The 16,333-nt window shown below is 43.3% G+C and overlaps 1 protein-coding gene across 2 annotated transcripts in view; it reads right to left on the reverse strand.

The window, feature by feature from the left end:
* Positions 1-5,523: 5,523 nt before the first annotated feature.
* The window catches only part of fgfr2 (fibroblast growth factor receptor 2), a 39,759-nt gene continuing 28,949 nt past the window's right edge, over positions 5,524-16,333 (reverse strand). For both annotated transcript variants that reach the window (XM_083923003.1, XM_083923004.1), the window contains exons 11-18: positions 15,913-16,034; positions 15,000-15,110; positions 14,040-14,230; positions 13,243-13,365; positions 12,011-12,081; positions 9,310-9,447; positions 8,576-8,681; positions 5,524-7,205 (exon numbers count right to left, since the gene is read on the reverse strand). In XM_083923003.1, coding sequence (XP_083779129.1) covers positions 7,041-7,205; positions 8,576-8,681; positions 9,310-9,447; positions 12,011-12,081; positions 13,243-13,365; positions 14,040-14,230; positions 15,000-15,110; positions 15,913-16,034 — 1,027 coding nt within the window. In that variant the 3' untranslated portion in view covers positions 5,524-7,040. The remainder of the gene's footprint in view (positions 7,206-8,575; positions 8,682-9,309; positions 9,448-12,010; positions 12,082-13,242; positions 13,366-14,039; positions 14,231-14,999; positions 15,111-15,912; positions 16,035-16,333) is intronic.

The following is a 16,333-nucleotide window of genomic DNA, read 5'->3' on the forward strand; positions in this document are numbered from 1 at the left end:
ACTCATTTTAAAACCACAAAATGTTGAATCTGAATCCCAGTAACTGACAGTTTTTTCTAATTAGAAGAGAACTCTGCCAATTTAAACAGGAAGAATTGCCCTTAGGTGTGTATGGTTGTCTGTCTCTGTTCGTCTCTATGTGCCCTGCGATAGACTGGCGTCCTGTCCAGGGTGTACCCTGCCTCACGCCCGATGTCAGCTGGGATCGGCTCCAGACCCCCGTGACCCCGACAGGGACAAGCGGTTGAAGATGAAGATGAGATGAGGATGAGCTTCTCTCTCAAAGCCAGAAACAAGAAAAGTAAGTCTCAAACTTGTGATGTCATCAGGTATAACGTCTGTTCCAGAGACAATGAATGATTGTTTTTCTATCAGTATACATTTGTTTTCTATTTGTATACCCAAATTAGCTTTATTCTATTGTAGTGTGGTCAGCTGTGAAACAGAAAATGTTTTCCTCTGGTACTTCATGCTTGATGACATTACACATTTAAGTTTTAGCACTCTAGTTTTTCGATTTGGGAAAGAGTTGTTGTTTACTAATGATCTTGGACTATCTTAGACCATAGGAATAACATGTATGCATTTTGGTGTAGTTTAGTAAAAAAACAGCTGTATAATGTCTTCAGAGAGAGGTCTGGAGATCTTAAGGTCTGAAGGAACTTTCTAAAGTCGGAGAAATGTACTCACCTGGGTACCTCAGTCAGGACTGGAGACTGCAGATGTTTAATGGAAAGCCTGTGTTACACACTCATGAAGATTTGCAAGATGTTGGAGTTTACCAGGCATGAACGATAGAAACTACTAGTTGCATTGTGGGAAATGTGGGAGCCTGTGTTTTAGGCTCAACTTTCCCTACGTTACATTTGACTACTCTTTTTTTATTAATCGTCTCTAACTAAAAGTACAATATTAAATTGCGCTTGTAAGGTCAGTTTTGTATAAAACACAACTTTGTCCAAATATTTCTGTATTCCATGAGGCATTTTGTTTGTGTAGAAAATAAAAAATCTTGCCATTTGAAAAAAACAACTTGGCAGGACAACATTAGCGTGCATCATGGTTTATGGCTTTTGATGTCACCCGTGACATCATCACTGCAAGACAAGACACGGGGGAATAGGGCTGACCGATGGGTTATTGTTTTGATTGGCATAACTGGGCAGGGAACATTATGACTAAGCTCATTTATAGAACACACCCAGAGCTGTAAAACATGTCACATTAGCCCAATGTAGCAAACCTCACTAGTTGAGACTGCAACATCATTTTGCAACTTGAAATTCTGTGTGCATAGAGCTCTATTTCCTAGAGTGTGCAACAATTAACCTACTTAAATCTGACTAAACACTATTAAATGGGGAAGATTACTCCCCTGTCTCCTGCTTGGACGACAAACAAAAGCAGTCTAAACTCTGCTCAAAGATGTAAGTTCTTGACTTCTGCCCATTCCACCCTGTTATCTTCCTTTAAACAATTTAGTTTCAGCTCTTCTATTTCCACTGATTACACTCCAAGAGCTGTTACCTCAGACCTCTAGACATAGCAAAGTCAGCATATAAACTAACTAGAAGTGGAATCTGTGAATTACAATTGCTCAGACACAATTGCGCCATTAGTGGATGTTTAGATGATCCCACGGGGCAACAAACCACACACATCGTCACTCACATGCACAACAATCCCACACACAAACACACACTCGACTTGTTTATCCTTCCATGCAGAACCAGACATGTTGCCTTGCAAGCCCTTAATCAAACACAAGTAGACCCCTCCCTCTCATGAGCACTGACCTAGCGATGAACCATTCATTATCTGCTTCTCAATGCAAATGGTAGGTTGAGGAGTATTGCCGTGACAGATGCATACTCAGACTCCATTGGTCAATGGCAAGGAGTTTAGAGAAATATATGCTTCAAACGCAGGAAATAAAATAATACGATTATACTGTGGGGTGGGAGGTTGAGGGGCACAGATGTCTTCAACCCAGAAATTAGATTTCGGTTCCCTTGCAACAGCCTCACTCATCAGGCAAAGCTGGAGTTTGGTGAGGGGAGTTAGATTCAGGGTTAAGCCATGGGTATAGCATTCACTTGGTAGCTTTGTTCAACTTAAAGTCACTCTCTAACTACGCCCACCGCCCCTCGACCCTCTGACCCCTCCTCTCCTGAGGTTGGTGGGGTCTTATCTCCAGTGGATGTGGGCTCCTCTGGCTTCACACAAAGCCTCATGTTGACATTCCAGAGGACCGAGCCTTGTGCAAACACACCAGGCCCCACCAGATGGCTACAGCAAGGGAGGACAGGGCCAGGACCAAGGACTTATAGGAGGACGAGGAAGGACAGGAAGAAAACAGCAGGATCTCGCTTTTACCACCAAAATGTCAGGCCTCTGACTAATCTGTCAAACGTTTCTTGAGCAAAAAGCTGATCACATACTGAAGAAAGTGTCCCTATTGTGTCCTCCAGCTACTGGCCCATCTCCCTAAAGTCAGTCAAAGCTAATATTTGAGGGTCACTGGGTTAATCTTGAGGGCATTAGGAAACCATGGAGTAAAAACCCCTCCAAATGAAAAACTCATTTAGGGATTTGACTGAGCATGGTGGGTTGTGTTTATAAGAGGGGGGCAAGAAAGTGTCACCCCTCCATGAGTCCTTGGGGCATTTTTGAAGGGGCAAAAACAACATTGGGACAACATTAATATATTACAGCAATCCTGTGCTGCAAAATAACAGTATTCATTTTTATTATCCATAAAAGTTACGATAAAGTTATGTTATTATAACTGTTCAGCATATAAATTAAGGCCTCACTTAGTTGTGTGTTATATATCAGTTGTTGCCGTCACATGGTCACTGACTGATGACTGAGGTCATAGGTAACCCATTTCGTTATTTACCCCTACATCATAATCAATATGTAAACAGAACTTGAAATAGCTATCTTTGCTCGGACCCATTGCATCACATCAGATAAAGTGTATTTGTCTCACATAAATGCAATTGCAGCTCAGAGGGCATATTGTCAAGATGGAACAAACTAATCCTCTATTTGGTCTCCCTGGAGTTTACCCTTCCTTGCTCCCTGTGTGTGTGTCATCTGCCTACAGCACAATAGACAGCCGTTCTGATAAAAGTGTGCAATAGCTAGTGTGGATAACCGGCTGCCTCCCCCCCCCCTTTAATGAGGGTGTATTGGGCTGTGGTTTATCCTGCCACTCTTTCTTTTCAATCCTCCTCCAATCCTCCAGGGCTATAGCTGCTTTCTCCCCCTTATTCTATGGAAAAAGTGGAATGTTTTCTGACTGACTTTTCCCTCCAATCCCTTTTCAGGTTCCGGAGACATGAGGGGACACGTCTAATGGAAGAAGACCTGGAACTGGTGTGTGTGTGTGTGTGTGTGTGTGTGTGTGTGTGTGTGTGTGTGTGTGTGTGTGTGTGTGTGTGTGTGTGTGTGTGTGTGTGTGTGTGTGTGTGTGTGTGTGTGTGTGTGTGTGTGTGTGTGTGTGTGTGTGTGTGTATGGGTGTGTTTATTCAGTACAAGTTGAAACCTGGCAATAGAGGGTATCAAGATTTATGTAAAAGCACTTTTTAAAAACTTAATACTCACCTTGCCAAGTACTATTGGTTGGCCGGTTTCAGTGTATTCTATAAGCATAAATGTTTGACTTTCAGATTATTATTTGTTACTATCTATTCAACAATTATTTCACAGCAAGCTCTAACCTTCAATGTATTTTTGTCAGCCGGTCGGTCAGTTTGTCGATCACTTAAAATTTTCAACATTGTACAAACATTCTTGGTGCCCAGTCCATGAACCCTGACTTTGGTGATAGGTGACTTTTTTATCTATCACCACAAGCAGGTGGTCACATGTCTTAGGCTACTTATCCAATGAAATGAAATGAATTGCAATACTGTTTGTGATAACTCAACATTTACATATTTGCAGAACTATTTGTAACCTAACTTCAAGACTAATGGCATCAGCCCCTGTTCTTGTGAATAGTGCTAATTAACAAATTGACAAACGTGCTAACACACGAAACTTAGATGGAGAACATAGTTGGTGGTTGTCAGCTAGCTTAAAATGCTAGCATGACTGTAGATTGTACGACCACATTTACAGCTGCCACTATCACTTACCCTCGCTCATAGATCAACTTACATCAAATCAAATAAATCAATTACCCATTATGTAGAACTAAATCTGTTGTGATAAGAGAAAAAGGGGACATCAGTCAGCTCAATCAGAGCACCTATTAGTCTGCCATGAGGATAACAAAGACTCTTTGTCTGATCAAAGTCAGACAGATCGAGCCACAGAGCCACACTATCATGATAATGATGAGTTCACTGTTCATTGACAAAATGCCCTCGGACAATCACATAAATTCAGTAGCCTATCTAACTTGATCACATTTATTCTGTGTTTGTGCTGAGCTTAGTTGATTTGCATGAAGCTTGAGTCTATCAGGACAACTAGAGAGTTTTATGTAAAATGATGCTTCATATAAGAATAAACAACCTGTTCTCATTCCCAACTCGTGACATATGGACACTTTTTAATGCATTAGGTAGCCCAATGTGTCAAACGATGATGCTCAATGTGCCACAGTTTAAAACATGTGGTTCGTGTTGGGAATTCAAACAAAACAACCTCGTTAGGTCTAGGAAAAGATCCTGATTTGGGTTAAAAATAAATATGTTTGCTACATAACTTAAGATACATACATACAAGTCACAAAAGTTTGGTTTCACAGGACACAAACTCTCTCCTGGTTGAAAGTCAAGTGTTTGTTTGACACGCCGACCTTCCCTATGCAGACTCTGTCGCTCTTAATACTATATCACCTGACTTCAGGAGCAGTTGCTCTGAGCGTCTAATATAACCATGGACAGTGTTCATGGTCACTATCGGATCCGTACTGGAAACCCAATTAAAAACACCTGACCATAAACATTCGAGGTCAATGCCTAACCTCAACCATCTACGCATATGTGTAGAACAAATCAGGTATCCAAAATCGATCGGCCAATGGGTTTAAACTGGAGTTAGCTGAACGCTTGTGCTTGTGTTTTGGTATCATACGCCAAGTGCTGCGATGTATCGGAAAAGGAGGTCGGAAAAGGACATTTAACTTGTATGTTTGGCTCACAAACAATAAAAATAAGTTTGGTGTTGAAGACTTGGGAATGAGAACTAGTCTGAAATACAGAAAAATGTCCTCTATCCACTTACTGAGCCCCTAGAGTTGTAGTTTCTCTGAATTAATAGCAGATATGGTGGACGTTCCCTCTCTTCACATTATAAGTAAAGAATCAAAGCAGACAAGAAAAATACTTTCTCCTAAAAAGCACTGAGAACATAACTTAGTAATGACAGCTAAATCATCTAGCTCAGAGGAATGTGCAGTGTAAAGATAACACATTCTTCTTCCAACTTAGAAAGAGAAAACTAATTTGCTGCAAAAATGCACATAATTAACAGCCAACAAAGTCAGAGATTAGGACACAAATATATTTTTCCATCTTTTATTTCGCAAATGTGGCATGGACACTTGCAAAAGAACATCTTAAAGTTGGTCCAGTAGAAAAAGACAAAAAACACTTGAATGATTTAATACTTTGTTTTTCAGCTTTCAATTCTGTCAAGTAAATTTGGAGTCTATATTTTGTCTAAGTGAGGGAGCGGATTGCTAGTTTCCAAAATCTTTCTCTGTCAATCATATATATAAATATCCAGAAATCAATCTCGTTTCCTAAAGCAAAGCTATGAAAGAGTCAAATGACTGGATAGAAATGGCATCAACATCTACATAAGAAAGGGATTAGCTGACTATAAAATGTACAGTTTTTTAAATTTAACTTAATATTCACAATCATATATAAAACTTACAAAACTTGGATCTTTCAACCCCACTAAAATAGCTTCTTTTTTCTGTTACTGCTGAAAGATCATTTAAATTACCATAAACTTAATGGATTATTTATGTATTATCAGCATCATTCTGCCATATTCTTTTTGTTCTTTTTTTCCAGACTTTTTTGATTCATTTCAAAACATAGGTCAATAAATTAACATGCTACCTCAGTCCCTGAAAGCCAATACTCAACTGTGTTACTGAGTGAGAGTAAAACAGGTGTTTATGTATATTAAAGTGTGTATCCGTGTCTGTAAGTGTGAGTGTGTGTGAAGAGAAATATAGGACACATAACCTGTTAGAATACCTGCCTCAAACTCAAAGTAGGGTGGGGAGGATTGGGGTTATTTCGGAGTCCATACAAAAAAATAATTCATTGTAAATATATAATATATATTTATACATTTTTGAATATATTTACAAATATACCCAGCACTTTACATTATACTGTGTATTCTCTCCAGAATAATTGGGAAGGTTTATCAAGAGAACTGAAAAAGAAATGCATCAATATTACAAAATAAACAGGAGAGCAGTTTCTATATGGGCTCTCCTTCTATTCCTCTGTTTTGTTAGTTGAAGCTCTGTGTCTTAGTCCTTTTCCTATTCTTCATCGTCTTCTAGTCCCTTGTGTTTTTAAGTTCACATCGGTCCATACATTCCTCCAGGAGCAAATAAAAGTCTTGGAATGCCAGCCACTGGAATTGGATCACCAAACAAGTAACGTTGTCTATTGTAAAACAGAATTTTCCGGGCACAAACATGAGAACCTAACTGAAAAGTCTGTGTGTTTATATGAAGGGAGAGGCAGAGGAGGGTGCCCAAGGGAACACCAATTAATTCAGTCAGTAAAAAACTGCTTGTGTAGGGTCCCTGTCCTCTCCTCTAAGACCTCATGTGAGCACGTAGTGTGTGCATGGCAGTATGAGAGTGTGACAGCAGCGCTGCCACCAGCCCAGTCCCATCTGGGTCCATTAGTCCACCGGGAGCCAGAGGGATGATGGGGTGGGGCAGGAGGTTGGGAGGATGTCTGTTCTACTTGGTGTTTTGGGACGTCAAGGGGTATGACTGGGTCAGGGCAAAACTGGGGTAGAGAGGGTGGGTGGGTGGGGGCTCATGTTTTGACGTTTCCATTAATGTGCTGGTACTTGGGGAGGCAGGGCTCATCCGGTAAGGGATCGTGGGAAAACACAGAGTCGTCACCGGAGGAGCAGGAGCTGCGAGTGTCAGGGAAGCTGGGGGAATACTGCTCTGCTGGGGCACACAGGTCCAGATACTCCTGGAGACACAGGCACAGGAAAGAGAGGGCTGGGTGAGATGATTTACACACAGACAGAAGCTCATATGTTACAAAAGGGAAAGACGCTTCGAAGGAATAGGAGGCAAAAAAAAAGGAGCGCAAATTGGAGAACATAAATATAGTGCTGAAATCCAGTCAACAAGACTGGGGGCTTTCCAGAGGAGGCAGAGAGAGTATCACCTTCATTTTAATGTTTATCTAAACCATACCAAACCACCATGGAAAGATTTATGGAACAGAACAGAAAAAATAATCTTAAACTGGATACTGTATGAAAATATTTGCATTAATAATAGCTATTAAATTCAATGTTGGACTGCTGGCGGGTCCAGCGGAGCTTGAAAATAGCAAGGTCAGCCTAGTCACAGTTTTGGTCCACTACAAAACGGTTACATGTGGTTGGGATGGTGGGGAAGAGAGGATCTGTTTGGACCAGAGAACTAGGGCAGAGATGTGGCTCTACAGCATCTTTACATATCAGTTCCGTCCAAACTAATCTGACATCTGAAACACCCAACATGAACACTATAAGATGGCTAGAACAAAGCTCACCCCCAAAAAATGAAGACGAGGGAATATGAAACCCGGAAAAATCCTGTTATTAATCTTTGATTGGTCCCATTGCTGTGAGGTTGTTTGTGTCTTTCATGTCGGCTCAGGCACCCTTTTTTCTCCTCCTGCTTATCTTTCATGGCTGTTATTGGGACTAGTTGTGAGGAGGAAGAGTTCTTGGGGTTTTCTAGAAAATGAGCACTGGCTTCCATTTTCCCAGCTCAACACTAGAAGGCTCGCATTACTAAAGACCTCCACATCTGCCAGCGGTTTGGGGTAGAGGGAAAGGAGGAGGGGGAAAAAAGGCCAGGAAAAGGCGCTTTATTACATTTCAAAAGTTCAAACTCAAAGTTGGGCTTGTTTGGCATAAATTCATAAAGTTCCAGCTCCAAGAGCAGACGAGTCTTGACAGCTTTCCATCGACGGCCTCTTTTCAGGCCTGCTCTCGGATATCACACAAGACAAGAAGGGGAATGGAAAGAAATGCAGCCCATCGCAGGGATTCAGGCATGAATGTGATGATTGGGTAACTTCACTGCGCCGTAGCGGCGCTGTTGGGCCTGGATCAAATCATCCGGCAATTTTTTCGGCCACCATTTAGGCCTCATGACAGCAACATGGATGCTAATGCTCCTAAGGAGTGTGATTTAGTTTGGACTGAGAAACATGTTACTGTGTGTAGGAATGTATCATATTCTATTTTATTGTTGTGAAATACCAGACTTTTAGGGTTTATATAGCATGATTTCTAACCACCCTGAAACCAGCAGCTATGAGAATGAGAGAACTGCACTCACCTCGTTGGTGTTGAGGGTGAGGATGCGATCCAGATCCTCTACTAGCTGCTTGAAGGTGGGTCTGTGGGATGAGATGGCGTGCCAGCAGTCTTTCATCATCATGTACCTGAGAGAGGGAAAAAAGTAGTACCTATTTACTCAAACAGAAGAGAGGATTGAGGCAGAGAGAACAGAGTAATTCAGGGAAGTGCTGTCAGCATTATTAAGCCTGTCCACACTCAAGCTGTGCCACTCCTCATCTACATTGTATTCAAGTTTCAAAATGTGCCAGCTGAATGATTTATGCCTCTGGACTCGGATCTCCATGTCAAAGACTAAATCAAAACAGCAGGTGGTCTCTGAAACCATCTCATTTCACTAACAGAGGTGATTTTGATCATTGTGTGTGTGTGTGTGTGGGTGTGTGTGTGTGTGTGTGTGTGTGTGTGTGTGTGTGTGTGTGTGTGTGTGTGTGTGTGTGTGTGTCATGCACTGCCATTGTATCTGTCTCTACTTTGTTCTCCATCAACCCTCTGAGTATGGCACCATAGCAGAGCTGTGCCATTGTCCTCTGACTGCAGAGGACTAATTGTGAATGAGGACACTAATAGCAGCCAGTCACAGCTGTGCAGAGGCCCGACAGAGTGGATACAGAGCCCCAGAGTCATGGATCTGATGAGGACTGGGATGGCATTGGACTCTGGGTGTAATGAGCTTGTGTGTTTTTTGGGTTGATGTAAATTTAAGACTCTTACAGCTCATTGGTGCAGTTGCCAGGCTTGTCCATGCGATGTCCCTCTTTGAGCAACTTGAAGAGCTCTTCAACAGGGATGCCAGGGTAGGGGGAGCCCCCTAGGGTGAAGATCTCCCACATCAGCACCCCAAATGACCAGCTGGTAAGAGAGAAAAACACATTTATGTATATTTATTAATTATCATCCGGTCCAAGGAGTGTTACTTTCCTCTAAAGAAAAACTTGGCCAAAGTTTGGAAACAACTTCAACAGTGTGATCGCAGTACTGTCAATGCCCTCTTTCTGCCATCCGGCGGCTTGTGGCACGAACCCGCTCCCAGTGCCACTCTGATGCTGATCTCAATGATGGCTTTTGTGCCCCGGCTGGCCGGTCACAGAGGCTGGCATTGTCAAGTCACACCACACCAAAACAAACAGTGGACCACCCACAGCAGACAGGAGGGAGGAGGAGGGAGAGGCCCAGAGATGGCTAGTGACTATTAACCATTAACTACTTCCTCATCCTGTGTCTTCGTCGTTAATATCAGTGATTCCACGCTGCTGCTTTCCATCACTGTCACGCTGCATGTTTATATTAGAGAGTGTGGATCCACAGTGTCCCAAATGAATCACGCTTGCACTGACAGCATGCTTGATTCATGTCCACACAAAGGCCACATTATAAACACACAGACACACAAACGCTAATCTGCGTGTACGCATTGGGGCAGCCACAGGCCACGTTAGTGGTCCAACCAGGCAAGAAGGCATGGACAGGCAGGTCGGGGCATTTATCAGCTCCCCCATCTGTTTACACAACCAGCCCTGGATTTGTTATCTCCTCCTATCACTGTGTTGTACCTCTCCACTTGTTGACACACTCATCTTTCCTTTCTGTGCTGCTTTGTAACCGTTTCTCTGTGCTTGTCAACCTGTTGCTCTGTGCAGTCCACCATGACTCACCAAATAAACACGCACATCAACATGGTTCGGGTCACTTTAGCTGACCTGGCATGTGGCCCTAATAGAGTGTACTTGTGTATTCCAGCCAACTAGATGCATAAACTACTGATCAATATAAAACTCTGTATTGGCATGGTTCATATTCTGGAGTCGTATTGAAATCCCATTTACATTTATACCTCAAGCAGTAAGCTTGTACGCTTTCGATACAGACTGAAAGCAACATGCATACAAATGTCAGAAAACCAGTCAATATACAGTATGTACATACATCAGTGGATCTGATCCTAATATGAAGATTCAAGGCTCTGAAACGGGCTATAGGAGCTTCAGTTTAAGGAAGAAATTTATTTTTATTTGTTTTAACCTGGTCAGCTTGAGCCACAACTCTTTACCCTAACCTAAGCCAGCCAGAGCTGAGTCCCACGGGCCCATCTGTCAAAACAGCAAGGGACGGGTTTCATTGGAATTCATGTATTCATTTAATCTGATGTCATGTATAGATCGCCTACGCTTCTGGTGATGTTAGAGCGTGAGCCCACCGCCCTGTACCTCCCCAACACCTCTCCTCATCTTCCTTCTCCCTTCATGCACTATGTGAAAAAGCCAATTACTAAAATTGAATGATGAAACATAATTAGCAGTGAGCTGTTAGAAAGGAGTACAGTGGCCACGTCATGCCTGCACCTCCCATTTAGCCCCCTGTACTCCCCCAGGTTATTGATTGGTGCTGCGCCATGGAACATGAAGGGCATAATGTGTATGTACACATTTTATTTATGTACACACACAAACATGGACAGTAGAGGGATCCTCTATCCAAGTGCTTAACTGGATGAGCGCTATGTTTAGTGTGCTACTGGTGTATGACTCATAGACACACACAAAATCTCCTTTCCCCTGGGGTCAGCATGCAAAGGCATTTATCTAATTGCCACATACACTTTCTGCCGCCATTGTCTAGAGCAGAAACTTCAAAGAACACTGTCAGAACACATAAGACTCAAACACCAAAAAGAGAGGGACGCTCTTCCTTTGTTCTGTTTTTAGAATGAGTACTCTTGAACTTAAAAAGAAAAAGACAGAGACAGAGGCGGGTCAGCAATTCACATCCCAGATGAATGAAAATAAGAATGACGGGGTGAAAGGAAGAGGAAGGAGAGATTATTTTGATCATGGAACAGCTCCAAAACGATGAGCCACATGTTCAAAGTGTTGCTGAATGAGGAGAGGAGAGTGAAGAGGGGATGGCAGGGGGTTAAAGGAGGAGGGTGTAGAAGGATGAGGCTCGCACTGGATGGAGGGCTGGAGGGCTGCAGCATTGTTGCGTTTAGACCTGTGTGGAGGCCCAAAAGGAGGGGAGACTTCCGAGCCAAGCCGGAGGAGAGAGGGGTAAGTCGGTGGGGGAGGAGGCGCTGGTGGGTTCCTTCCAGGGCCCTTTGAAGCTGGTCAGATTAGTAACACGGCATTGGCTACAAGTCTAGCGTGAAATCCTCACTTTTGCCACAGACCGGCCAGTGCTGGCCCCTTATAGGCAGCCACCCCCCAACTTACACTCACCAGCGCTGCACCAAAACACCTCATCCACTTGCTGAAAAACAACCCTCTGAATCTGATCGCAGGCAGAAGGCCAACAGCTGAGCTTCAAATTAAATTTTAAACAGCAGCGATACTGTGTTTTTATTATATTTGCATCAGCGATTAAATTGATTTTATACCATGTCATTGTGGGACACATAAACAGTGTGTTAAATACTTACACATCACTCTGGTGTGTGTAGACCCGGTCGAACAGCGCCTCTGGAGCCATCCATTTTACCGGGAGACGACCCTGAGGATGCAAACAGGTGAGAGGTCAAAAAAAATCTACACACAACCCATCCCTGGATTTCTTCATTTCTAGCCTGATAAGCATGTTTGAATTCATTCACTGCTGGGAGATCTCATTACTCTTGAAAAGGCCGATACGGGAAAGCAGCCTGGGGAATAAGGCACTAGAGTGACTGTCTGGGAGGATTTCCCAGAGGAACGTTTACATTGTTAAAGCAATAGAGCTGATAAACAGGGTCACAGATAAAGGAGAGAGTTTATCTCCTTGTGGCATTAAAACCCTGGCTGGAAAGCTAAGCATAGCTGACAAGGCGACCTTGGTTGATATATGTGTGGTAGGCTAATGGCAAGAACAATTTCATTAGACACTCTGGATCACTAAATGGAGGGATAACACCCAAATAAGCTCTTATAAAAGAAATCATTCAGCTTCTTTAAATCCTATTGGGCAACAAGCCTAGTTTTTTTCTTTACATAAAAACTCTTATTGTGCACCTACAATAAATACATTTTCACAGGATAATTGATGGTTATTCAACAATAATACGGCTACTGTAAATAGTACATCATGTTGAAAATAAATAAATAAAAAACAAAAAAACAAATGTGTCCTCACAATGATGGCTTTGTCTAGCTCAGTTTTATGTAAGTGATCATTGTCGCTGCCGTCATTGTACTAATCATCATTACCATCAACATAATTTCATATTGTTGTTGTTGTTGTTGTCAGCTAGTTCTCAGCATGATTGTACATGCGATGAAAAGCCATCCATGCATACTAAATGAGGATGTGCAGGCAATGCTGCTCTGCGGTGGGAAAGAAAAGACACCACTGGGCCACTATGGAAATGTCAATTATGTTTAAACCACTCCCCTCTCCACTCTCACTCTGTCTCTCTTTCTGGCTAATTGTATAAGTGTCTATGGAACTAAAGGAACAAGAGACTGAGGGATAAACAAGGCAGAGTCTCTAGAAGCACTACATTCACAGGCTGCCTGGGAACCTGCAGCTTCTGCCAAGACACCAGCCAAGGGAAAGAGCGGAATAGAAAGATGAGGGAAGGGAGAGAATTAGAAAAAAAGAGAGTGACGAACTAACTAACCCCACACTCTCCAAACTATTCCACTACCTCGATGTGTGGGGTGCAGGTTAATGACTCACATTGGTCGTCTTTTTATAGTAGTCGATGTTATGGACGTCCCTGGCCAAGCCGAAGTCAGCGATCTTCATGACGTTGCTCTCCGTGACCAGGACGTTTCTGGCTGCCAGGTCTCTGTGTATACACTGGGATGGACAGAGTGAGAAGGGTGGAGAGAAAAGGAGAGGTCACAGAGTGGAAAAAGTGAGGGGAAAAGAAGAATAAGAGAGTTACCTCATTCCATAAATAAATCAACTCTGAAACAGGTGTATACTTAATTTGGAACAGTGTTAAGATGTTTGTGGTGCATGTAATCATCCAGAAATCTCCAGCACAGCGGTAGCACTTGACTGCATAATGTGACGCCACAATGACTGCAGCAGCATGAACATGTCTGGATAAGTAAGGATTCCTCACATACTTTAGCACATATATGGTCGGAGTTGTTTCAGTGCATCAGCGCGCATGTGCAAGCATGTACATGGGTGTGTGAGACAGTGCGCTCTGTCACATTCCAACAGTGAGAGGGAGCGTGAGGCTGCGTTTGGCAACATGGCCGTACCCCCATTGTGAAAACCTTGCAGTTCGTGTACACAGAAGGGCTTTTGTCGTGGGATGAGAGACAATGCAGGGATTGGGCAGGGGGGGTCAGCGAAGTGTTTTTAGGAGACCATATTCCCACAGTGACGTACTTCCCTATGTAAAACCTTCTTGGATATAGCACATCAAATGCTCTGTGCACTTGTGCTGGGATCTATCTAGGCAGCCAGCAGTTGATTGATGTGAGAACATGACCTATGGCATTTGTTTGTGTCCTTACCTTCTGTGATGCTAGGTACTCCATGCCCCGTGCCACTTGATAAGTGCAGGAGACCAGATCTTTGAAAGTAAGCTGTTCGTCTGACACACGGGCGATGTCATAGGAGTACTCCATGCCGGGTGGCCGGCGGGCTCGGAGGTACTCCCTCAGGTTGCCTTTGGAGGCGTACTCCACTATCACATAAAGAGGGCCTGCAGCAGAGAAAAGACCCACATTACCACTTGAACAGTTCATAAATGATTCCAAAAATGAAAGTGACAATGAACAAAATTCAGAGAGAATTTTTAATGGAATACAAAAGAGAAGAGGTATACATCTCGTTTGAATGTTAAATTTGATGCTGGATTCAAGGTAATTTGTTTTGGACATTTTTTTGCAGGGACTGAAAAGGTGTGCATAATATTTCTTCAGATTGTTCACTCAATCACAGCTCCACTGACCTTCATGAATAGCTTTGTGGAAAACAACTTTCTCAGAGTGCACAGCCTCATCCACTCTTCACATCCAATTAAAATCCAACATCTCCGTATGACATACAAATGGCTTCAAGCACCTTGTCCTACACTATCTGTCTGATGTGGTCTGATGACATATTTTATGAATTCGTTTGAAGCGTGCAGCAACCTTTAGTAGAGCATTGCACATAAGGGATAATGCCCGACGAGGTATCCATTATCAAGGATAACTAACAGGTAGGCCACAATATTGATTTGGGGACAATGACATGGTTGGATAGCTAGCTTGTCTTGTTGTTAAACATACTGCCAAATTACAGTATATTCACTGTTTGTCAACCGTACACATTGTTATTGACTTTGAATATTGCTTAGCTTTCTGACTCTAGGCTTCAATGAGTTGAGCGGACTACAAATATCACCTGTTGCCAAGTCGTATCTAAGTTTCGCCCTTTTACTTATGATGAGGTATTAGTCAAACCCTCAGGTGTTTCCTCCTACTCACCTTCTTGTGTACAGGCCCCCAAAAGATTAATGATGTTCTTATGTTTGCCGATCATCTTCATCATTTCCATCTCTGACACCAGGTCAGACAGGTCTTTCTCAGTGGCGTCATCTAGGAACAGAAGAAGTTGGAATGAAGGTTGTCAGGGCAAAACAAACACAGCCTAGTCCTGTCTTCCCTTTAACCCTTTGACTCGGTATCTGCCCTGTGAGACAACACCTTGTCTTGTAGGTGCTTCTGATTAAGTGTGGCTGACAGACAATGTGGGCTTAAATTACTGCAGTGAGGGAAGCTCCTCACACAGACTACAGAGGCATCCTTTCAGTGTCAGGGGAAGGGAGGAGGAGGAATTAAAGACGTTCAATCTGGATTCATTATCTGCTGCACAGGCTCCTTTTTTCACAGGGCTGATTGAGCCAGTAGAGGTATCCAGACAATCAGAAGGGCATTGCCTGCATTCTTCTGCACCCTTACCTTACCTGGAGTTGTTTTAAATAGCAGCTTCCAATTGTCAAGGCTGGTCCAACAGCCTGGTGCTGTACCCGATCTACCCCCCCCCCCCCTTCATTAATCATAGCAGTGCTGCCAGTGTGACTTGCCCCTTTGTATGGGTGCTGACTGAGCTCCAGCCAGCTGCTGCCCTGGGGTCAGGTATGTGACCGCCCCTAACCCTTACCTTCATAACCCACCTCCCCCTAGCCGTCACTCAGCGACCACCAATAACGAATAATAATGACAGCCCCAGGCTCCGCCTTGCACCTCTGCTGAACCCTCGCTGGAGCATAAATCACTAACATGTACTCAGGTTGCCCACAAGACATAATGAAGCAGTGTAAGTCTTATCCCAGTGGTCTGATTTGAAGTACAAGTCAGACGTTTACTGTGATTGTGCAGCGGAAGGAGACCTACTCACCTTTCAGCATCTTGACAGCGACAGTTAAGGCCTCCTTGGGTTTGTCCTTATCGATGCCCAGGGCCTCTGCCATTACAACCTGGCCGAAGCAGCCTTCACCTAGGGGTTTGCCCAGGGTCAGCCTGTAGCCACAAGACAGCAAACACAAAAGGGGAAACATGACAAACAGGCAGGTGGCTGTTTGGCTGCTGAAACACAAAGTGAAACTCATCAATTTGACCTGACTGTGGCATTGATTCACTCCCTGTGCAGAAATAAGTAGGTTAGATAGAGTAAGAGAGGTATTGAAACCAGGCACCAAGCCAGTGTCTCAACCTCACCCTGTGTTTTTTTAAACTAGATCGCTCTCTCTGTTTCAATCAGATTGTGTCTGTGTGAGTGCTTTATTGGCGTGGTGACTGCAGCCCGTGCCAGCGCAGTA

Source organism: Echiichthys vipera, assembly GCF_963691815.1.
Source record: "Echiichthys vipera genome assembly, chromosome: 11".
In the NCBI taxonomy this organism is placed as follows: domain Eukaryota; kingdom Metazoa; phylum Chordata; class Actinopteri; order Perciformes; family Trachinidae; genus Echiichthys; species Echiichthys vipera.